The 23,980-nt window shown below is 35.8% G+C and overlaps 1 protein-coding gene and 1 long non-coding RNA gene across 3 annotated transcripts; both read left to right on the top strand.

The window, feature by feature from the left end:
* Window positions 1–837: 837 nt before the first annotated feature.
* LOC135101060 (calcium load-activated calcium channel-like) lies at window positions 838–15,190 on the top strand. 2 transcript variants are annotated; one of them, XR_010269003.1, is made up of 6 exons: window positions 838–993; window positions 2,900–2,977; window positions 3,071–3,245; window positions 10,454–10,598; window positions 12,512–12,666; window positions 13,103–13,244. XR_010269003.1 is itself a non-coding variant. In XM_064004634.1 (5 exons), the coding sequence occupies exons 1-5, from the start codon at window positions 933–935 to the stop codon at window positions 12,611–12,613; spliced, it is 561 nt and encodes a 186-aa protein (XP_063860704.1). In that variant the 5' UTR covers window positions 838–932; the 3' UTR covers window positions 12,614–15,190. The 2 variants fall into 2 exon arrangements, 1 of the variants encoding a protein (XP_063860704.1); XM_064004634.1 differs by having other exon boundaries at window positions 12,512–15,190.
* A 2,770-nt stretch (window positions 15,191–17,960) lies between these two features.
* LOC135095761 (uncharacterized) lies at window positions 17,961–20,340 on the top strand. Its single transcript, XR_010264562.1, has 2 exons — window positions 17,961–19,375; window positions 19,627–20,340. It is a non-coding gene; the product is annotated as an uncharacterized LOC135095761 (long non-coding RNA).
* Window positions 20,341–23,980: the final 3,640 nt, after the last annotated feature.

Below are 23,980 nucleotides of genomic sequence, written 5' to 3'. Positions count from 1 at the left end.
TATGACGATATTTGAAGGTCTTGGTGTAATCCAAGGGTGACAAAGATGCGCTCTTTGGTGTAACACAAGGAATGTAACATAAGAGTAGAATAGACTCTTTCAGCGCGTAAGTCAAAATATGCATTTATAAAGTTGTCTTTATTTTGGTGTAAACAGGGACTGGAGTATGGGCCAAGAGTACTCCAGTTAAGGAAGACTTTGCAACCTCAGTATTGAGTATTTATCAGCATTGAACCTCAGGCCCTCCCTAGCTAATGACGTGATTTTTTGCTAGTCCTTCAACAACATTGTTTCTTATTGAGCAATGACATTTGTGCATGTAATTTCAAATCATTAGCAAATAGCTTAAACTTTTTATCAAACACATTACAAAGTATTGTTTGAAGTCATGTGTCCATCCTTGTCCTCCCCAAGCAGAAACAATATCAATAAAATGATGGAAGGAGGAAAGAGAGAATAATCAATATTGTTAATCATTGTGTGTACGTATAATTACGCAAAGATACAGTTTAAGGGATTCTGCCACTGAAAGAGTAACTGGAAGTAATGTGGTACGTCAGTTGTAAAGAATAGAGTCGTATATTAGAAAAGAATGTTGTTCTTTGAGAGTATGATTATGATGAGAGGCACTGAAAGAATATCTGTGGAGAGGATGCGGTCTCAGATGTAAAGAATAGGGAGTCATATCTTGGGATATTGTATTTTTTGTTTTCTTTCTTTCCTGCTTGAATGCTTGCCAGCTTGCCTTTTTTTTGTTTTTTTTTCTTCTTCACGTGATCATACTCCTGCTGGAAGAAATCATCAGTTCTACCATCAAGATCAAGGAAGAAAGACTTTTCTTTTTGAAGATCAAGACGAGCCGTAGCTGAGAGAGACTCAGACCAAGACCAAGCCAGGAAAGGTGACAGTAGGGACCTGTGGCAGCCAGCACGATGTGGGCTGATACTTTGTTTATTGTTTTCATATCCATCTGCACGGCGCTTTTTGGTGAAGGTAAGGCTTTGATGGAACTGTAATAAGCTTATACATTCCATGAGGAGAGGAGTAAAGGGGTGTAAATGTTGGTGGTGTGGCGGCGGCGACTGGTCAAGGCTCGCCGCTTTGCAGGTTTCATTATTTTAGGTCACCAGTAGTGCTGTAACACGAGGCTCACCGAGGGCCGTATTGAAATATTTGATGCTTCGTCACGACCTCCTGCTGTTGTGACCACTTGAAGGTGTTTATTAAGGCCAAAATAAAGAAAAATGGACCCCCCACATGCCCTTCATATCTGTATTGCGAAAATGAAAGTAAATTAATGAAAACCACGGTAAATCTGAAGAACTGCATCTCTGACTTTTCTAGTAGATCTTTTTCTCAATGCACAGCAACCCTGGGGATCTGAAGGAAAGCGGGATTTTAGGTGGAAGATGCAGGCATGACTAATATGACCTACTATATTAATACTTTAGGGAGGTTCCCTAAAATATTAATTTCCAGTAATTGTTCTGCAGATGATGGTGGGATTTTTTCAGGTATATTAGCATCTTTTCTGATAGTGCTTAATACTTTTCTTAGAAAAGATTCATGCCCCTAAGACATGACAAACCTTTGGTAACCAAACCTATTCTAATTAAAATTTTAGCCAATCATGACTAGCCTTAACTGACCCTCTGGAGTAATTAATTTAAGGCTAATGTCATATAACACTGCAGGCTCTTAAACCCTACAACTTACAACACTTATTCTGTAGTCAAGGTGTGGTACAGGGAGAGTGTTTCTGACTCCATGCCACCAACTTGCTTTCAGTTTGAGTTCTTGCTCATGGTCTTTGCATATAATTTGCTTTGCTAAAGAATAACTCTGTGCTTCTCGAGTGTTTCTGAAGCTCCTTTGTTATTGTCTGGATAATGTTTGATGGTAAAGAATAGAAACAAAGTGCCCTTAGTCCAATAGTGTGATGTTGCCATGGGCCCCTTGAAAGTCATGTTGACTGCCTTGTATGAAGATTGGTAGTGTAATAGGTAACGAAAGGCTTTAGATTTATATAGCATTTTTATTTCAGTATATACATATCATGCATTGTATGTATTATCAACATGTAGGTAGTCATCGACTTACAACTGTGATTGGTTCAGACAGACCAGTCCTCGGTAGATCTGGTTATAAGTCGACCTATGTTGTAATCACTTTCCCTCCCCCATATCTGTCAGAGACAAGGGACAAGGAATTAATACCTTGCTCTCTTTCCCCCCTCATTCGTTCTGTGTCATTTTTACTTCATCCTTTCTCACTCTTGTATAATTCCACTTTCATTTACAATCAGTCTTACTCTATTTAGTGATATTAGGATTTTTCTTACTTTCACATAGAGAGAGAGAGAGAGAGAGAGAGAGAGAGAGAGAGAGAGAGAGAGAGAGAGAGAGAGAGAGAGAGAGAGAGAGAGAGAGAGTTGAGAAGTAGAAAATGGCATTTTCCTTTCAGTAGACATTTTGGGGGTGATATTGTAGAAAAATTTCCAAAGTAAAAGATAAACAAACACAGGAAGAAGTGTGTTGTGCTAAGAATTTAGTGCAGGCATGTGAGTGTCTCCAGCTCTTAGCCTCCAACCTACTGGCAATGCCAGGAGCTGGCCTGAAACTGTTGTAGGGAAGTGGTCGTAAATTTGGTCAGTCATAAGTTGCATAGGTTGCATGTCGATGACTACCTGTATAATTTTGTGTTGATCAGATTTCATTTTTACTGTTTCAGTTTTACTGAGTATGTTTTATTGCAGATGTATTTGAATTTGTGCCATGATGAACATTTTTTTTATTGCTTGCCTCTTGGAATATTGAAAATGTGCATGATGCAAAGAATACATTCTTTTATGCACTTCACCTTCGTGGAACTGAAACTTACACTACTTTTCATCCCTCAGGACTCACCTGGCTTCTTGTGTACCGCACAGAAAAGTACCAGAAGCTTAAGGCGGAGGTGGAGCGACAATGCAAGCGATGTAAGTGCCCCTTGTTGCTGTCGGCTTGATGTTCATACACTTGTGGTGTGAGTTGTGAATTCTTGAACTAGGTACTTGTTTTTTTTGTTACAGTGGAGAAGAAGAAGGAAGCACATGGGGACAGTATAGATCGGCAGCAGAAACGAAAAATAGAGCGAGAGGAGGAGCGACTCAAGAATAGTAACAGAGATTTGTCACTTGTCAAAATGAAAAGCATGTTTGCCATTGGTTTTGCCTTCACTGCACTGCTTTCCATGTTCAACTCCATGTAAGTATCCTGCTGTGTACTTGGTGTCATTTTGTATAAATGTATTTTCCCTTTATATAGCACACTTCTCATAGATTTTTTGTATTTTTGAATTACAGTAGTAAATAGTTCTTAGTACATTAAAATTTGAAAACTACAGCACATAGACTTCTGTAAAACCCTAATGCAAGCCGTGTATTGTACTTAAATGTTAAATAGAATTCACTTAAATATCTACTTTGTGTAACCTTAAATGTATTTGTATATAAGGTTGATATAAAGTTTAAGGAGGCTGTAGAGCCATAAATGTAACCATGCACTTTTATCAGCATTCAGCATTATTACTCTTATTGATGATTACTTCACTTTTTTTTTCAAAGAACTGTACACACCGTTTTAGTAGTTTCTTTTTTTAATCCTTAACTGCATAATTAATTACATGTATATGTTTTGCTTGGTAATGTACATTTTCTTTACTTTTTATTTCTCAAATGCATATTTTCTTTCATTGATCTCAAATTTCACTTTATTGACTTCTTTGTATTGTATACTTTCCATGTTAATTGCTTTGTAATCCAGTAGGATGTGCCATATTTATTTGTTTTCCACAGTAGTAGTTTAATATATTTTAATTTGCTCTTTGTACTCAAGTATTGTGTTTAAAATCCTTGGTATATTAATGATTCATTGATATTCCTTGTGTGTAAAACTTACAGCATTAATCTGATAATTTGTTTTTTATATATGACAATGGATGGAAAAGTTGTTGAATAATATCTCTGTTCCAGTTTGAGAGTTTTGGATGGAAAGAATAGATCTGATCAGGATAGTAATTCTAGGGAAGCATGTGTGATTCTATACAAGGGCACACATTTTTAAACACTGGTATTAGTAAATCCCAATGCTGAACCTCACGTTGTATCTCCTCTTACTAACTTTGCAAATGCATTTTTTACAAAAAGGGAAGGAGACAGTACGTGGTGTTAGAATAACCTAACAACAGCACTCTTTGCATAGGTTGGCAGCTCTGGGCGAGTCTCATGTGCCCACCAAAGCAATCAGCTTTACTGTTTTCCTGCCTAAACAGTCTGCATTGAACAGTGCATATATATATATATATATATATATATATATATATATATATATATATATATATATATATATATATATATATATATATATATATATATATATATATATATATATATATATATATATATACACATAGTGGAATCTCGGTTTTCAAACTTAATTCATTCTGGAATGTCATTCGAAATCCAAAATTTTTGAAAACCGAAACTATTTTCCCCATAGGAATCAATCTAAAACAAGTTAATCTGTTCTCAGACACCTGTCCACCATTTCTTAGATGCTCCCACTGCTAAGATGGCTGCTCTACAACATCTCTAGCTTAGAACTTTTTTATCCAGAAAGGATGTATTGAATGAACTTAGTGACACAGAACTCATTCTCTTTGTCACCAATCAAGTGAGGGAAGCCGTACAGAGTGACACAGAGAGGAACAACCCACTCACCACCAAAATGAAGGTGATCATAACATATAGACATCTTGCTGCTGGAAAAGCTACTGGGGAAATGCAGTGTTGTGGGTCATAGAGAGAGCCACAGGAAGCTTGGGATTACCCCTGAGTGCTGAACCTTGTTTGTTTACATTGAGGTTCTTCAATGTGATCACATTTAGCTTACATCAAAGATTGAATTACTGTCTTACCCTCTGTGTCTTTCCTCCAAATATATAAAAACAAAGGAAATACTTATAGAAACTATAAATTAATAATAAATGGCAGCTTCTGCTATGTCTTGTAGTATTTGAAATCAAGAAACTTTGTTCTAAAGCCGAATTATGGTACAGCAACCAAAGCAATTGTGAATTAAATTTTTATTCAAGTTGGTCAGAAAGGGAGACGTCTGATAACCAAGTTTCCACTGTATATATATAAAACTTATATATGTATTTATTTATTTTCTGTTTATTTATTTAAAATATTTCTATTTATATTTGGGCTGTACATTTTCTAATCTCTAGTAGCTGGAGTCAGGGTTGGTTTGATTTAAATAAAATTATTTAAATCAAGTGATTTAAATATATCTAAAACAGAGTAAAAAATCATGATATAGATCAAAATTAAATATACTGTATTAAAAATTATTTAAATGATATATTGAGAGTAAAAATCATGATTTAAATAAAAATTAAATGTACTGCATTAGAAATTATTTAAGTGTTATACTGAGTCTAAAAAATGTTTTAAATAAAAATCAAATATACTGCATTAAAAATTTTTAAGTGTTATAGTGAGAGTAAAAAATTATGATTTAAATAAAAATTAAACATAATGTATTAAAATTTTTTTAATTTATATTATATTAACTGTTATATTGAGAGTAAAAAAAATAATTATCTAAACTATATATATATATATATATATATATATATATATATATATATATATATATATATATATATATATATATATATATATATATATATATATATATATATATATATATACACACACACAAGGAAGAAGGAAGAACATGTGAACCAGTTACAGAGGGAAAGTATCAAGTGTATTTGTCCTGTACATGGTGTACTGATCCTGTACTGGTCCTGCAGCAAGTCAGGCACTAGTGAATCATTGCCATCTCTTATGAGAAAAATATTCAAATGCATAAGAAAAAGAAAGTAAGGTCTTTTTAGTTGATAATAACAATAAATGTAATTAAGAAGTTTAATGAGCTTAATTTTTTTTAATGTCACAGATCTGGTTAAACAATTTGTCCTACTTGTGATTCTTATGTGAAAAACTCATGCTGGGTAATGTATATTAAACTAGGACTTCATTTAATATTTAACAAGTTTAATGCAATAAAATGGTCTCATGAGACTGAAACAAATAATCAGTGCAGACAAACAAGAATTAATGCTAAAAATGATTTAAATAAAAAAAATATTTAAATAAAAGTCCTATTTATTTATTTATTTATTTTAATTTTTATTTATCTTTATATATATATATATATATATATATATATATATATATATATATATATATATATATATATATATATATATATATATATATATATATATATATATATATTTTTTTTTTTTTTTTTTTTTTTTTTTTTTTGAAAAATGATTTTTTTCAACCATGGTTGGAGTGTACAAGCAGGTGAAAACTGCTCCTCAGAGAAGCATGTGATCAGATTTTGCCGGTCTCTGGAAACAACACTAGTAAGCCTCACCACCTCAATTTGATCCACAATATCAAGGAATTCTATATTTGCTGCAAATGTATGCAATGGAATAATTGTTTTCAAGAGTTTTCATAACTATGCTAGAAATGTTTCCTAGCTGCTGCCTGTTAACTACTATAGTTAGTTTGGAATTACGTTAAGCCCATGCCATGGAGTCTTGTGAGATCAATTAACAAGAGTATCAAAGACAATCTGGAAACAGTGGTGGTAATATTCCAGAGTCCTTTCCAGCCATTATTATTGGTTGTTTTGGTTTCATTCTTTCACAGATACACTTGAGTAGACATAAAACATAATGGAGTGGGGGGGGGACGGGAGGAATGCCACCTCCTCTTTAACCCCCCCAAAAAAAAATTCAAATATGTCTGTGAAAGAATAGAACTAAAGCAATCAGCAATAATGGTGGGAAGGCCTCTAGAATGTTGTCATAGTGGCTTCATAATGAAATTGGTGAGATGTACATTTGTACCAGCTAATAGTAACCAACTCACCAGCCACTGTGTAGCCTATAATCTCCTATGCCTTTATCATATATAGCCTGTCATGTTTTTATTTGCTGATCCAGTTCAAAATTTTACATGCTCAGTATGATGTGCTATATACAATTAAATAAGTACAATTTTTCCAGGTAATTAGATTAATTAGGTATTAGATAAATACAATTTTCTCCAGGTAATGCTGTTTTCTAGCCAGAGCTTGATAAAACTCAGTTGGAGCATATAACATGTTTCTTACCAAGAATAACTAAAACTTAATGTTTTATGCAATCAAAATGCATAAGTGTTGCATTACTATTTAAAGATGCTGTAAATCTTGGAGAGGTGATGGAAATTGACAGCTCTTTCAATCTAGTAGGTGATCGGCACAGTGTAAACAAGCTATAACTCACATGGGTAAAGGTGCCCGAACGTGCGGATTATAAACACCTTAATCTCTTTCTTACAATGATGAATACTATTTTCCTTTAGTACAGAAGTATAGATATATTATCATATTTTTTACATAACTTACAATTGCATATGAATCGTGAACATCATTGGTATTTCTTGTTGGGGAGGGGTAGGACACACCAATGTTTATTTAAGGAACCTGTGGTGTCTCCAATGAGTTGACACTAACACCACAGTTTGAAAAAAATGAGATGTACTAAGAATCAGCTGCATTGGTATTAGTAAAACTAACACCACGTTTAAAAGATCAGGCCAACTTTGGTTCAAAAGAATATCCAATTTTTTGTCATGAGAAATTTAATTGCTCTACCAGCAGTCTGAAACTTTTATCTTTTTCAAGTCTTCTTGGAATGGCACATGGCTCTTCCAGTGGTTCTGCCTTTGTTGGAAGCATTTCTGGAAATCTGGAATGTATTTTGGGAATGGCTTGGCCATTGCATTCTGTATAATATCTTCTTGTGACTCAAATTGTGGCCCTCTCAGCAGCATATCAGTAGAATAGAGAGCCTGATGAATCACTGAACTGTAGCATTTGAAAAAAAAAAAAAAAAAATCAAACTTGATATGTGAAAGGAGTTGGTGCATAGTTATGATGCAGCTGCCATTTTGCTCTTGCTGTGTACTTAACATGATATTTTTTTTGGCATTAGGAATGTTGAACGCATCCTCTGTGACACCTGAATCTTGGTTTCTGAGTTTTACTGGTAAACTGAAGACCCATCACCAGTGATAAGAGTGTTCAGGGATTTGGGATCACAATTTATAGAGTTCAACGTGCCAAGCAGCACTTCCAAATGGAGTTGCCTCTCATCCACTGTCAGCAGCTTCAGCACAAATTATACAGACCCTCTCTGCAAGACCAAATATTCACTCAAAATGGAATACATATAGTGAAATAGTACTTATCTCAGTACTGTCCACATATTCCTGGTTAGTCCTGCATGACTGAAGCTCACACTTGGTTAGTGTCCTCATATTTCAGTATTTTTTCAGCACAATGAGACAGGGCAGCTCAGAGCAGGGCAGGAAAACACAGGGCAGCATAGGTGTGGTGTACACATTGAGAAGCAGTCTGTTATTATGTGCAGTACAGTGATCATGGCTGTTGCAAAGTATTATGTAGGAAATCTTAGTTTAGTCTGACTTAGATAATGAGTTCAAGAAAATAATGTTATTATATGACATTTGTAAAGGAAAGAGGACAGTGTAGAGGAGTGGATACATGGAAAAGAGGAATACACATGGAGAATTTGCTCTAACTTCTGAGCTGTCTGATGCAAGATACAGGAATTACTTCAGATTAAGCCGAGATCATTTTGAAGATGTGCACATTATGATGCAAAATGACATAACCTCTGAAGGACTATGCCGCACATGAAGGAAACTGCATCCCACTGACTGTGTGGCGCAGGCCAAGACAGGTCTGCACCTGCACAGTGCTTCCCTGCATGCCAACGTGCCTGCTTATGTTTAAAACAGTGAGATACAATTTTTCACTCTGCTCTCTGCTGCATTGCCTGTGTCACCTGTGTTTCAATGTGGGCCCGGCCTGAAGGGCCTACCGGAATGTGAATTGGTCTCCATTAATATGCAGCTGCCTTTAATTTGTATGATGCCGGTGGCATTGTTGCCCAAAGCAGTTCAAGTTTTGTCATTTCATGGAATATGAAAGTCTGATGAGCAGTTTGCTTAAATAGGTACATTATCTTTTATCAGGATTTCTAAAAATCAATATATGAAATCCAAAGTCATTCCTGGCAATAAAAATGTGTTTTTATACCATAAACTTTATTGGTCTTTATATTTTCCTCATTGTTTTTGAACACTTGCATCACCACAGCTGCCACACCTATTTTTTTGCTTCACATGTTTATTTGCCACTTTGTTTGTGTGGCACGGTGCTGTCCACACCACCACATAGCACCACACCGTGGCCAGTCTCGCAGCTACTGCCACTCGGTCACTCTCAGTCCAGCCACTGTCAGGTGTATTCACTTTGTGAAGTATATTTGTTTGTATATTCATGTTAGGTGCAAATGGTATGGCTGGTGAGAGGTGTGGATCCATGCTAGGTTGCAGCAAGCCTTTCCTGAGGCAGAAAAGAGAGCGTATGGCTGGTCATGTACATGTGAGGGGCAGTGTTTGGCTGATATCTACATGTGATTAACCACTAGGAGTTCTTATTTACTGTCATGTTTAAGTTATTTAGTAAATGTGTGTTAATGTTGTTATATTCTGTTTAATATTCTTTTATTTGTGGTACATAGGAATAAGTGCTGGTAGAGATGCTGTTGACAAGGCTATGCCTCCTCAATGTTTGTTAGAGAATAACAACACACATTTTCGTGTGCAGGACAATATTCATAAGGATTAAATTACGCATGAGACTTGTGGTAACTTCTAAATTACAATACAGAGGGCTAATGATGAAGTAAGTACAAATGATGAATAGTACCACATATACTTACACAAACTGTTAAGGGGAAAATAAGTAAAGCTGCTGTAAATACTGTGTACAGAGGAAGGTATGTTCCAAAAATTTGGAAAATTCTGGGATTTGGAAAGTGTCAGGCACCAAGAGTTCCAGATAAAAGATCATGTACCTGTATGTTCCTTGTGTTGTAAGTGGACTGCCAGGAACTGACAGTGTGGACAGGAAAAAAAATTTATGCATGTACATAAAGGAACTCTGCACCTCCCATACTTAATTTGTTTCTGCAGGGAAATTTCAGGTTGGATACTTTTGAACAGATCTCGTATGTGCTAAAAATGAATGAGTATATAGTATGACTGATGTTTGCTTATTGCAGCTTGCTGTACCAGTGCTCATTAATTTCAGAAACTGCATGGTTGGTCAGAATCACTGCATTTTAGGGGGAATTTATTGAAGTTGTATGGATGATAAGCAGAATCATGTTTCTGAATTAAAGTCTATCAATATATGCAGTAAATATATAGTAAATCATTTATGAAATGCTATTTTCTATTACCTGACAGCTTTGATGGCCGAGTTGTGGCTAAGCTGCCCTTCATCCCCATCTCATGGCTGCAGGGCCTCAGCCACCGTAACTTGATGGGCGACGACTACACAGACTGCTCCTTTATCTTCCTCTACATCTTGTGCACCATGAGCATCAGACAGGTGAGAGAGAGGGAGGAGAGTCCTGGCCTTAGTTTGTCCTCATGATGAACTGTTTTTCATTAGTAACCTTTGTTTTAGAGTTGGTGTACAGCTGATACATAATATTTAAGATACTACTGAGTCTAAATTTCTATTGTATATTCAACTACCGTCTGAAAATCTCTTTTGTAAATATCCAATATATAAAAATTTTTCCGTGATTCATCATCATTATTTGTTCATTATTTATTATTCTGTGTATAAGTTGGAGACCAGCTAAAGCTTTAAATGAAGTAAATGAGGGTATTAGGACCATGCAGGCTCAAGTGCCATTTGTTTTTAAATTGAGAAAACTGCATCTAAAGTTTATCAACAATAACACCACTCCAGAGAAAGGTATTGATTTCAACTAAGTTTCTGATGAAAGCCCTGCTCTTCAGAATTTTTTGACAAAAAAAAAAAATCATTGGGTGCATATGCACTGGCATGTAAAATGTAACCTCCTTTGATTTTGTGTATATCTTTTTTGCATGAGTTGGGATTTAAACCTTAATGAATTGTTTTACCTGAAGTAAATAATGAAGTTTTTAATACCTTCCTGGTATCACAACAACAAAAAGACTAATAATAATAATAATAAAAAAATAATAATAATAATAATAATACAACAAATTACATGAAAGAAAATGATCATAGGCTCAGAGTATTGAAAATAGGAGAAAATACTAATATTGGTACTACAGTACATTAGTTACTTAAAAGAAAGCAGCAGATTGAAGGATGAATGAATGCTATGTTAAAGGAAGTCATTAAAATAGTGAGTTAGTAATGATGGTTAGGCAAAGGATTAACAGGTGGCACTGGTTAGTGATTGGGTATGAATGAGTTTGGGGAGGACTTGGGGAGGAAGTGTGAAGAAGTCTAGTAAGCAGTGGGTTGATTGGCCCCGGGTGATGTGTTTCTCACTGTGCGTTGCATGCTCCCACTGGCTGGCTCCCTCTTGCTGGAGTTGAGCCTGGCTAGTCCTGAATGAATTCATCCCTTGGCTCAACCACCACACACAACACCTGGATCCCAAGTCAAGTTGTGACTCCACTTGCTACTACAGGACTTTCAACCATATGGAAGCTGAAAAGCAGTGTTGCAAACATCATAGCTAGACAAAGGAAGAGTTGCCTATTCTTTTGATATGTATAACTCCATATTTGAGAAGGCAGCACTTGAGCCCCTATGGTCCTGATGTCCTCAAATTAGTCCATGAATTATGACTTGTTGGGGGATAGAAGATGCAAAAGGAGTATGGCTAATTTTAATTGTGAAGGAGTTTAAATCAGAGGGACATGGAAATAAACTGAATTTAGCATCATATTCCTGAGTGTATGAGTAGAAGGGATGAAGCAGTGAAGGTAGCAACTCATGTGTCAGTAAGATGAATGGAACTAGAATGAGAGCAAGTTTAGTACAGTGATGCTGTATAAAGGGGAGCTATTTATATATATAGAATAAGTTCAGATAAGTAGTAACCATGAAAATAGTATGAAAGAGGAATTTGTGCAGGATTGCTGTTAAATGTCTTAAGATTTGAGGCATCTAATTATTTAAACAGAAGATTTGATGAGGGAAAAACTTTTGACTTTTTTATGGTATTGGCGAAAAGACTTCTGGCCTATAATAAAATATGTAAGACACAGACCTTTTCAATACAAATTTACCAAAAATTTAATCAATATTTAGTCATCTTATCAAATGAATGATGTTCTTGGTACAGATTTTGCTTGCTTCTTAAAATATTTAAGGTCAAAACTGTGCCAAGGGATTTCCACTGCTGCTTTCAGGACCACAGTTGAATTTGTCTGGATCATAGTTGGCTTCCACTTTGTGTAATGGTAGCAAGTCTTGATTTCATTGATAAGTCCTCATGTGTTTTATTTCAGAATATTCAGAAGCTGTTAGGTTTTGCACCATCCAGGGCAGCCAACAAGCACAGCACCAACCTGTTTGGACCTCAGCCCCAGCAGCTCAGTGGTTACAAATAAAGCATTTCTCACCCAATGTGTGAAAATGGAGAATGTTGCAACTGAGAATTAAGGTGACTTAATGGTTTTCATGAGGTTGTCATCCTGCTAGTTGTTATCCATACTTGTTATTTTAATTTTGTTGACTATTTATTATCAATGTGTAGTTGACACGTGGTTTTAGTGTATAGACTGAACTGTGGAATGTGTTCATGATATTGAAGAAGTGTCATATTGTGTGAGAAAATAATAACTAAGAACTGTAAACTTTCTCAATTTTTATATTGTCATTTTGTATGTTTGAAGGTGTCAGTAAGTGTGAGTGTCAAGCTATCTTATTTAGCAATGAAATACTTATTTTGATGAGTTTAAATTAATTTGCAGTTTTAACAGTTATTTTCTGATAATAATAGCGAGATAAAATGAGGCCTTTACTTGCATTGTGGATTTGGTAGCAAGGTGGTAGAAAATTCATTATACCCACCATCACCTTCCCACATTAATCTGCAGTCTGAGGAAGCAGAGAGGACCCCAGAAAACAGAAAGGAACCCAGAAAACATCCTGCAGTGGGTTTAGAATGGCATTTGACTTGCTTACTCATGCTTGTCCTTATGCTGTGAGATGGATCTTGGTTATGAAGCTAGCTGTGTCCTGGATCTGCTGGATGTTGGGCCAGCTATTCACTTGCTGCCTTTTTTACCATCTGGCCCACATCATCCAGTCATAGCACACCTACAGTATTGTGCACTGACTTATGTGGGCTGTTATGTGGCAGGTTCTTTTTAACCTTTGTGGATCAGTGTGGATAATGCAAGGTGGAATGGTGATGACTTGTTGAGGTGCTTTAGAGATTCTGTGTCAACTGTGTGCCATTAACTACACATTCTCCTAATCAAGGATAACATGGGTGTTTTATAAAACTGCATATGTAAATAGGACATCAAATTATTTATGAATCTAAATTATTAAAAGTGTTTGGTCTTGCTATTTGCTATTAATGCTCTATCACCAGTGAGGACCCTATATAAGTTAAATTTGGGAATAAGCAACACCATTCAGTGTGAAATGTTAAAAAATGTAGACATTGAAATTAAAAAAATTAAGATAACAGCTTTATTTAAAATAAAAAAATTATAATACTGGAATTAAAGTTACTCATCTGGTAAAATGATATATCAGCTGCCTTCTTTGTCATGGGCTTCACCAGATACCAAAATTGTGAGAGAGAGAGAGAGAGAGAGAGAGAGAGAGAGAGAGAGAGAGAGAGAGAGAGAGAGAGAGAGAGAGAGAGAGAGAGAGAGAGTCTGTCCTGTCATTTTTGTCAAGTGCATCACATTGTTGCATAAGGTGCTCACAGGTGACTAGTACTTATCAAATCAGTTACCTGGTCAGGTGGCCAATTATGTAGATAATTTGTGCTGAGCTTGAAAGACATTGGGCTTTGTGTCTTCTTTTCCTTTCTTTCTATTTTTTTTTTTACATTAAAAAATGTTCCTATGACTAATTGCCTGATATTCACTTATGCTGGCTTATAGGATAAGAACATTGGTAGGGTGTATGGATGTGTTTGTGTGTTATTTGGACTTGTTTGGAGGGCAATGAATCGGGATAGCAATGTTATTGAGAGCTATTGTAAGTTGTGAGGGATTGATATCATAAAAAAAGTTAGTGAGTATTGGGTTGGGTAAAGTTTGGAATAACACCAGTAATAGTAAGACTTTCTTTCATTTATCTTGAAAGTCTTTTGTGATATATGTGGTATGTTTCCTTTCCAGTTTTTGTTTATTACAATGGAGGGTTTAATATATATGATTATAGGGCATTGTTTCCATAAAAGGAGACAGTTTCTGCAAAAATAGCTCTGGGGAATAAATACTATAACCTGGTAAACATTGCAGTAGTTTTCCTAATGAACTTAAATTACATGAAACACATTTTAATTCCTGCTGTCATGAAGCAGCATGGCATGATGCTAAGTAGAAAGGTTTCATGGATGCTCGAAGAAATCTATCTTTTTTTTTTTTTAATGAAGTGTAAATGGATGTGTTGCAATTTTATTTGTACTTTTAAAAAAGTAGTGATACCCCTAATGTGAACCCTGACTATTGATATAGAACCACATTATGAACTTGGTAGCTAGTCACTTTCAGGACTGAAGTAGTAGTGATTTTCATGCAATACTAGTTTCATTGATATTTTCTTCAGTGAAATACTAGTGTAATATATTTCTAAAAGGCATCATGACATAATTTTTATACATCACCAATACTAGTGGCAAATTTATCAGGCATAACTATCAGGTAACAAAAGACTGATCTCAGCAACATAGGCTGTATTAGGATGAATCAGCCCTCATTGAAACTAGTGTACTAATCACATCATATAATTTATAGACATTTCTTTTCTAAGCATATTGTATTTTCACTTGAGAATATTAAAATTATGTATGTCAAGGATTGGTGTGGAATGCCATAGATAAAATAAATGTGTATAGCTGTTATATTCATACATATTAAACTGTCATGATGACATTCTGAGGTGTCATCATGCTGAGGCCTTCCAGTATTTTCAGATGAATAAAGATGCCAAAAGTTAAATGTCTTTGCTGGTGCTGTATTATTGAAGAAAAAAAAACATCTTACCTTTTTCCTTATATGCAAGATGCTACTGAAGAAACAAGGTAGAAAGATTAGACTTTTCATGTAGATTTTAGATGCAAGTTGGCACAAGGAATTTATACATATCCATACAGCAAGCTAATATTTTTCCTTTAAGACTGGTAGCTAAGGTAAGGCATCTACGTATGTGCATACTTAACCATCCATTATCACACCTTAACCTCCAGGTCTTTAGAGGAGAGAAGACTCATCTCAGCTGTTCACTGTACAAGGGTCAGTTGCTCAGCACACCTGGGGGGCCTCTCCATTGGGCCCAGACACCAGAGCTCCTGTACCATAGTAGACTCATCCTCGTTTTTGCAGTTCATCTTTTCAGTTGATTGGGCCAAATTTGACAGAATCTCTCTTTGGAAGCATCTGAAGCTAGATTTTACTTTGTCCATTCCCAACTCCTCTCCATTTATCCCTATTACACAACCTTGTTTTGCTGACATACCTACCTATGCATTTTAACTCATCATACAATCTTTCCATTCGTTTTGTAGTCTTCTCTCTGGTCTTGTATCTTTCAAATCAGATCTAATTATCTTTATTACATACTTCCATTTTCTTTACATAACAATTATGATGCTTCCTGTTTTGCTCAGTCAACTAGATTTCATCCAACATGAGTTCTTACGTGCACTTTCTCATTTCTCGCTCTACCCGTACATGTTATTGAACACATTTTCCTCAAACACTTAATCTTTATTGCATTTACTCTCCTTTTCTGCTCTCATATTCCGTGCTCCACTCTCATACAATGCTGTTGGCAATTTATCACTAAATTTTCCTGCAATCTCTGTAAATTAACTTCAAGTGATCTATAACGAAACACTACATTACTAGCTCCTTGACCATAAGGATGTGTCTATTGCTACCAAACTGAAAAAGGTCTTTGCTGTTCTGGGTCCTTTTGCCTATCTTTATCAAAGCCTAAAATATTTACATTTGAGGATTAATATTTATGATTCTCTCAGACATGAAGATTCAGAGAATATGTTCCCATTTTCACTAATGTTTTATGAAAGAACTTATTGCTTAAGATAGGAAAGAAAAGAACTGAAAAAAAATATCTATAGTATAGTGCCATTCAAGACTTTTTTTATATATTTTATTGTATCTTATTGTGTTTTCCCTTGTCCATTTGTAGAAGACCACATAGAGAGTGGTTTGTCTGAGCACCACTTATGGAATTAATGGCTTAGTAGATGGGTATATAGATAAATCTTTTACCTTTCAAGATCTTTACTCCCTTCTCAACACTGGTAATTACTGTAGTTACCTGATTTATGTTAACTGACTAAATTGTCCTAAGAACTCTTCCATGGGAAACTTGCAATATCCAAAAAGGCTGGCCAGAGCCATTAGCTTTTTTACGGTTGACTTAACAATGATCATATCTCATATGCCCTTTTATAAGGATTGGTAAATTACCCCCCTTATCCTTTAGCCACCATGGGCAAGGTGTGCTTCTGTGACCCTTGTAGCCATGAATCAAGCACTGCCACTCACTCAATCAGGGGAGCAGCTTCTTCAAGGCTAGAAGATTTAGCACAGAATTTCTTCCAGAACAAAACACCTACTAGTTATACTTGTAGAAAACTCACACCAAATATTATTTAGACAAGGGTTTTATTTATTTATTTATTTTATTTTTTTTATTATTATTAAACATAACGGAGAAGGCAGAGTGGGACGAGCGCAAGCGCTATAAGTTGCCAGATGACAACCCCCACCCACCTTGACCGTAGAAAGAAGAAAGGAAAAGCAATTAGCACAATAGTAGGATGAAATCAGAGCAGGAGGAGAAAATAGGTTAAACAATTATAAAGAACGCCTCAGCGAACTGAGAATTATTAAAACTCACAAAAAAGTTCAACAAAAAAAATCAACAATTCTGACTTTTTTAATATATGTCAGACAACACGAGTAAATGTAGTATAACTACATAAAACTTGATGGTATAAAATCACAGGTATAGTTACATAATTTATCACAGGTATAGCTGCAAAAGCAACCAGAGTTTAATTGACTAGACTCTTCAAGATTTTGTTCGAAGCAGACTTGAATTTTTGCACATCACTCGCAGTGCATGTGCCCTCGTCAAGCATGTTCCAAAGTCTTACAGCACAAGGAACAAAGCTTCGCTGAAACTGACTTCCATTCAGGATGTCTTGCAAAGTAAAAAAAAAAAATAATAATAATAATAAAAAGTAAGAAAATTAATAAAATCCTAAATTAAAAAGTCATCCCCTTTATGTTGAACCATGTCATCTTTTTTTTTTTCCTGAATATGACAAAATATTCAGATCCATATTGGGAGATGGCTGAGATAAGGCATATTCACCTCATTTCTTTTCCTATAAGAGAAAAAGGACAGATCCTCACTGGCACATTGCATGAGGGTCACGTGTGTAGTAAATGGCACTTGGTAGCCCTATGAGACAACCATCCTTGTTCCAAGTTTTTAATCCGCTTGCATTATGATAAAACATTACCGTACATAATAACAAACACTAAAATGAGTGCACTACGCTAATATATATATATATATATATATATATATATATATATATATATATATATATATATATATATATATATATATATATATATATATATATATATATATATATATATATATATATATATATATATATATATATATATATATAAAATTCCAAATATCCTGATAAGATTTCCATGTTGTAGTGTTACGTATGTGGCAGCATTGCCCGCTCTTAATAACCACTCCTTCAAAAATTTCAGTTGATCCATTTTGGAGATGGACTCTATTCTGAATGAAAGTGTTGTTTTAGTGTGAGCCTTAACTTTATGAACATACGTCAACAATCAAGATCCTGCATCACTAACCTTTCATTTGCATAACATACAGTTCGAGCTCCGAAATAACTTTTCAGTGATAAGAAAATAATTCCGATATAATTTCCTGGAACGATGGCAAGATTTGTATTTTCCTAGAAGCCTTTGATGACATTTATTTCGGCCCATCTGAGGCCAGATTTCAGTCCACCTGCCGCATTTCTTCAGAACTGAACTTGGCTGTCAATCACACACACACACACACACACACGTATGAATTTCTAAGTAGTATATTAGACATTATAATTATCGAAGAAATTTTTATTTTTATTTACCTTTCTATTTTTTACTGATTTATTTATTCTTTAATACCTGAAAGACTACTTTCATTGCAAAATTTCGACTTGTGTGACGGTTTCGATGTTGAGTGAACTGCTTGCTTGACAGTTTCAAAATGAGTTATTGGTATCCAATTTCTCATATAGTGATAACAACCCTATTGCTGCCATATCAGTCTTTTCTTATATTTTTGTTTATGAACATGAATCAGGCTGTAGTCTGGATCTTTCCTGCGAATTGCGGAGGTCACTCAGGAAGTGTAATGGATGATGTGTACTCCAATACTTGGCCGTTGCATTAACACACACACACACACATACACACACACACACACATTATTATGTCGCTGCCTGAACATTTTGTGTTCAGCGCGTGTTATTTTCCTTGCTTCACATGTACACCACCACCCTGCTCTTCACCGCCCAAACAACCTGCTTCCGCACGCTGCATCGGTAATTTAGAACTTTTCACCGCGATAGCTGCTTCATTTCCTCACCACGTCTCGTCACATCCTCACACTTTCATCACAACATCTGTTCAAGCGCCTCGTCCCCTCTGGCAGCCGCACCACTCCTATTATATACAACCCAATGTCCAGTCTCATTTCCAAAGTGCCTATTGAAAATTGACTCACAGTTTCCTCACTCCTCAGCATTGTCATTTGTTGAAACGAAAAAAAAAAAAAAAAAAAGTTGCTGCTGTTACTGGCCCTTCCCACTGTGAATGTTTGTAAGATTTCTTGAAGTACGGGAAGGTGGGGTAAGACGGACCGGACCCATGGGGTGAGATGGAACCTCCCATCTAATCTCAAGCAGAAAGGAAGAGGTGCAAAATTTGACTCTTAGATGTCCTTCACGTCACCCAACAACGACGTCATTGCTGCCAGTAGGCATGCTCAGTTCCCCTTGTGCTTATGAGTTTGTTTGTCCTTTTACATAGTGCTGATGTTATATGCGCAAGGTAAGACACTGCATGTTTTGTATTGAAATAATTGTTATAAGGATTTGCTACTTATGTCAGATATGCCCATGAGTGTATACATGATATATATGTGCCATAAATTTATAAAGAAAACATGGATGCCTTAGTAAATGCTTCTACATTGAATATTTACTTTTGGGGTAAGATGGAACCTATGGGGTTCCATCTCACCCTCACGCTATATATTTCACAGACTCTAAACATTCTCTTTTTTTTTTTTTTCTCCATAGATGCCTCGAAAATATATACGAGTTAGTAGCAGAGGGGAATGGACTGAGGCAGCTATTACAGCTATTCTAGTGTTTTGGTGCCAAAAGTTGCTCGGAGACTGTTCAAGCCAAGTAGTTCACCCCAGGACGTAATTCCCTTGCCAAAGAGGGCCACAACTTTACGAAAGAAGAGAGCCAGGCCCCAAGGGCGACCTCTTGTTTTGACAGCGTCTCCATATAAAACAGAGTTAGAATCAGAAATTCAAAAGAAAAAGGAAAAAGACCTTGCTATAGCACAGAAGCGCCAAGAGAGAGAGAGAGAGAGAGAGAGAAGACAAGAAGAAAAAGAAATTAGCAATGTTTGCATCAAACAAACAACCTAACAAAAAGACGACAAAACAGAAAAAAAAAAAGCAAAGCAAGAAAAAGCTGGACCATCCTGGTCTCAAGACAGTGGTAGTGACAGTGAAGATGGAGAGTCAACTGAATGTTTGTACCGCAGTGATACATTTGGTAATTCTGTGAGAGGAGAAGGGTGGGTTTGTTGTGCTATTTGCAAACGTTGGGCTCATGAGCAATGTGCAGGGATAGATGATGAGGAAGAGGTTTATGTGTGTGATTTGTGCCAGTAAGGATTTGCTACTTCATGTTCAGTTCAAGGGGTAAGATGGACCCCTAGGGTCCATCTTATCCCGTCATTTTGTTTTTGGTCCAATAAAACTTTTGATTTTGTAACATCTTGTGTCTCATTCTTTTCTTTCAAAAACCGTGACCCGGGTGTGGATTTCGAACACAACATTCCAAAGCATCACCACAAACCCTAAAACCCACCCAATATTAAATAAATGTGGTTTCTAGACTCAATACTTTAAGTATTCCGTCTTACCCCACCTTCCCCTAGGCGTATTTCGAGGCTTACTTTCAGACTGTTTCCTCATTTCACTGTTACGCAATATACTCGTGTACTTACAGATTAACTGATTTAAATGGTTCACAAGAAAATAAGTATTTTGTGCATGTTTCCTCGGTGCAAGATGTTGAGAAATGAGCATAGCGCACGTCATCCTCTTTTAGGTGTATTGCCTTGATTGGTAGAGAAAGAAAAAAAAAAAAAAGGAGAAAAATTCATAAAGAAAGGCAAGAGGAAGCATTTATCTTGAAGCGTGATGACTGGCTTGGCGATGCACCCCCTACGAGCCAGAATGAGCCTCCCCTCACTTCATGGTGCAAATATAAGCAACTATGAAGAATTTATTGCCGGAAACTTGCGAAGAGCTTTACCAATATTTTGTTACGGACATTCGGCTCCCAGCGCAGAGGCAGGGTGGGGGAGGACCTACACGCAGGAAAGTCCCTGCACATTTTACGCTTGTGCGAGCAGTCTCGCCTCGTGAATGGCCGCCACCTTCTCATCAGATAACTTAACCTAACCTAACCTAACCTAACTAACCTAACCTAACCAAATCTAATTTAACTAACCAAACCTAACCTGACTGACCTAAACCTAACCTTACCTAACCTAGCCGAAATAATGTGTTATAGTAAATAAGAGACCCTATCCAGTAATTTGGTACAAGGTAGTTAGGTTCCTGGATAGTTAGGTTAAGGTTAAGGTTAGGTTAGGTTAGAATAGTTAAGTTAGGTTAGCTGATGAAAAGGTGGCGGTCAATCACGTGGCGAGACTGCTCGCACATCCTCAGTGTGCGGGGACTTCTCTGCGTGCAGGCCCTCCCCTGGGTGGCCGGCAGGCTGCTGCTTCACCATTACTACCTAGTTATCCCTATATTTATTTATTTGTTTATGTATTGACTTGATTATTTATTTTAAATCTACGTATATATTTATTTAGTAAAGAAAGCTTAGTTCAGTTTAATACAGTGGATTCCTGAAGTGTTGTTGTTGTTGTTGTTGTTGTTGTTGTTGTTATTATTATCATTATTATTATTATTATTATTATTATTATTATTATTATTATTGTTATTATTACTATTATTATTATTATCATTATTATTATTGGTGTTATTCTATAATAATAATAATAATAATAATAATAATAATAATAATAATAATAATAGTAATTATTATTATTATTATTATTATTATTATTATTATTATTATTATTATTACTATTACCATTATTACTATTATTTTATTATTATTATTATTATTATTATTATTATTATTATTATTATTATTATTGTTATTATTATTATTATTATTATTATTATTATTATTATTATTATTATTATTATTATTATTATTATTATTATTGTTATTGAGCTGAAATGGCTATAAATGAAATGCCAGATTAAGTTGAAAACTAAACAGGTGTATTTCTTCAAAAGGAAAGAGAAAATACACAAAAATAATTGGGGACGTAATTTCTATGGGGGCCATGGGAGCTATAGCACCCCAAATGTCTTTTATCTATCAGTCATTTATCCTTTTATTAATATAATTTCCTTGCCTTATTAAAATCCTTTCGCATTGTTATTGGTACAATCGCGTGCATGAAATAATTATATGATGAAAAGAAAAAAAATAATTAAGAAGTCATATGCGAATCAGTTCCGTAAAATAAATGAATAAAGATAGAAATGCAACATGTCATCGAGGAACAAGGAACACCACCTCTGCGTGGCACAGCGCATCAGCTGACTGCAGCATGGCCGCCGCGGGTTGCCCTTTGTCATGCGTGTGAACTTTAATCACATTCACTTTGCCTGTGCTATAGTAAGCAGTACTTTTCTGCTTTGCAGGCCATCACATAATACAGTATGCTGGCATCAAACTTTTCTGTGATAAGGGAAGAGGTGACCAAAACATTGCGCGAACCAGACGAGTGTGTGTGAATCTTTCTAGTTCAGCCGTTGGCGTGCACTACATTTGGGTAAGTGCAAGCTTACTCGTATTTTTAATAGAGTTGCACATTGAAAAGAAAAAAAAACACCACAGAAAAGTGTTTTAGGCCATAGAATGTCTGACTTACCTTGCTGGGAGGAGCTCGTCACAGCGTCGCGCTTCCACCCAGAAATCAGCTGATTTTATTGTTTTTAGTTTGTATTATTTTCCATTCCATATTTGTTTTGTTCATTTATAAAAAAAAAAAAAAGTAAAATAAATACTATTGCTTTTTTGTTCCAAGTTTAATCTTTTTCTTTGAATTTTACTTTGATTTATTATTTTCATGTGGGTGATATTTCGTGTTGTTGCATAACCTTACCAAAACATTTTCTTTTTATCAGTCAGCCTGCATTATTAAATTCATACTTAAAATTCCTACCAACCAATATGCTAATGATCTTTTAATGCGTTAAATGTATTTCTTCATCGCCTGCAAAATACCTCTGAAATTGATTCCCTGGCTATCCTCACTCCCTGTTAATGAGCCTGTGATCTGCTCGCCAGGTGTGTGCAACCCATCTGTTGGTTTTCATTGTTATTAATACGGATGACGAAGCTTTACATTCTGCATAAAAAATAATAAATATTCTTCACTAAATACTTTATTATAAGAAACGTTAATTATCCGGAGAAATTTTAATTATATACAGCAAATGACATGAATTTTCTATAGTCGTTCCATGTAGGACGGAAGAGATGTTGAATGTCCGAATACCCAAGCACTGACCACGTGCACACACACACACACACACACACACACACACACACACACACACACACACACTATTTTCTTCATTTCATGGTTAGAAAAGAAAATAAGTCTTTTTAACAACCCCAGTGAGGCAAACGTCCGCATCACGCCGTTCCCGCCGGACCGCACCCACCAGAGCGCTTCTTCAATCACTCCCTCCTCTTCCGTCCGACCACTCCTCCTACTCCTCCCCCTTCACCTGCCATCTCGCCCGCCCTCCCCCCCCAAAAGAAAAAAAAGCTGGAGCGTCCGGTTTAGAGCAAGTAGTCTTTTTATGAATCCAAAATTACAGCTCTCTACGCTACGTATGATGCAACATAATCGAAGTAAGCCTCTCTCGCTCTCCTCCGCCTTTTTTTTTTTACTCATATTTTTTTTATTACTATTACTCTTTTTTTTTTTTATGGCGGTGTTCTCTCTAAGCTTTAGCGGAGGGACAAGGCGCCATGGCTTCCTTCATTCAACGCTTGTCCTGCTATGAAATTACGTAAGTGACTGTGTTAGGAGAAGGAAGACAAACACATGGGAAAGAATGAAGTGACTGTGACTGATGATGTGCAAGCGAGGTGGAAGGAACTTAAGAAAGTGAGGAGACTGCAAAAGGCCCGTTGAGGCACACAGGGCAGCTCTCGACCACTTAACATTTACCATCTGTCATCATCATCCATAAATTCATCCAATCTGCTCTGGACTACGTAACGTTTGTGCACTTCACCACGT

The sequence above is a fragment of the Scylla paramamosain genome, chromosome 1, assembly GCF_035594125.1.
Source record: "Scylla paramamosain isolate STU-SP2022 chromosome 1, ASM3559412v1, whole genome shotgun sequence".
Taxonomy (NCBI): domain Eukaryota; kingdom Metazoa; phylum Arthropoda; class Malacostraca; order Decapoda; family Portunidae; genus Scylla; species Scylla paramamosain.
The sequence above is the reverse complement of the archived record's forward strand: the minus strand, read 5'-3'. Positions and strand labels throughout refer to the sequence as shown.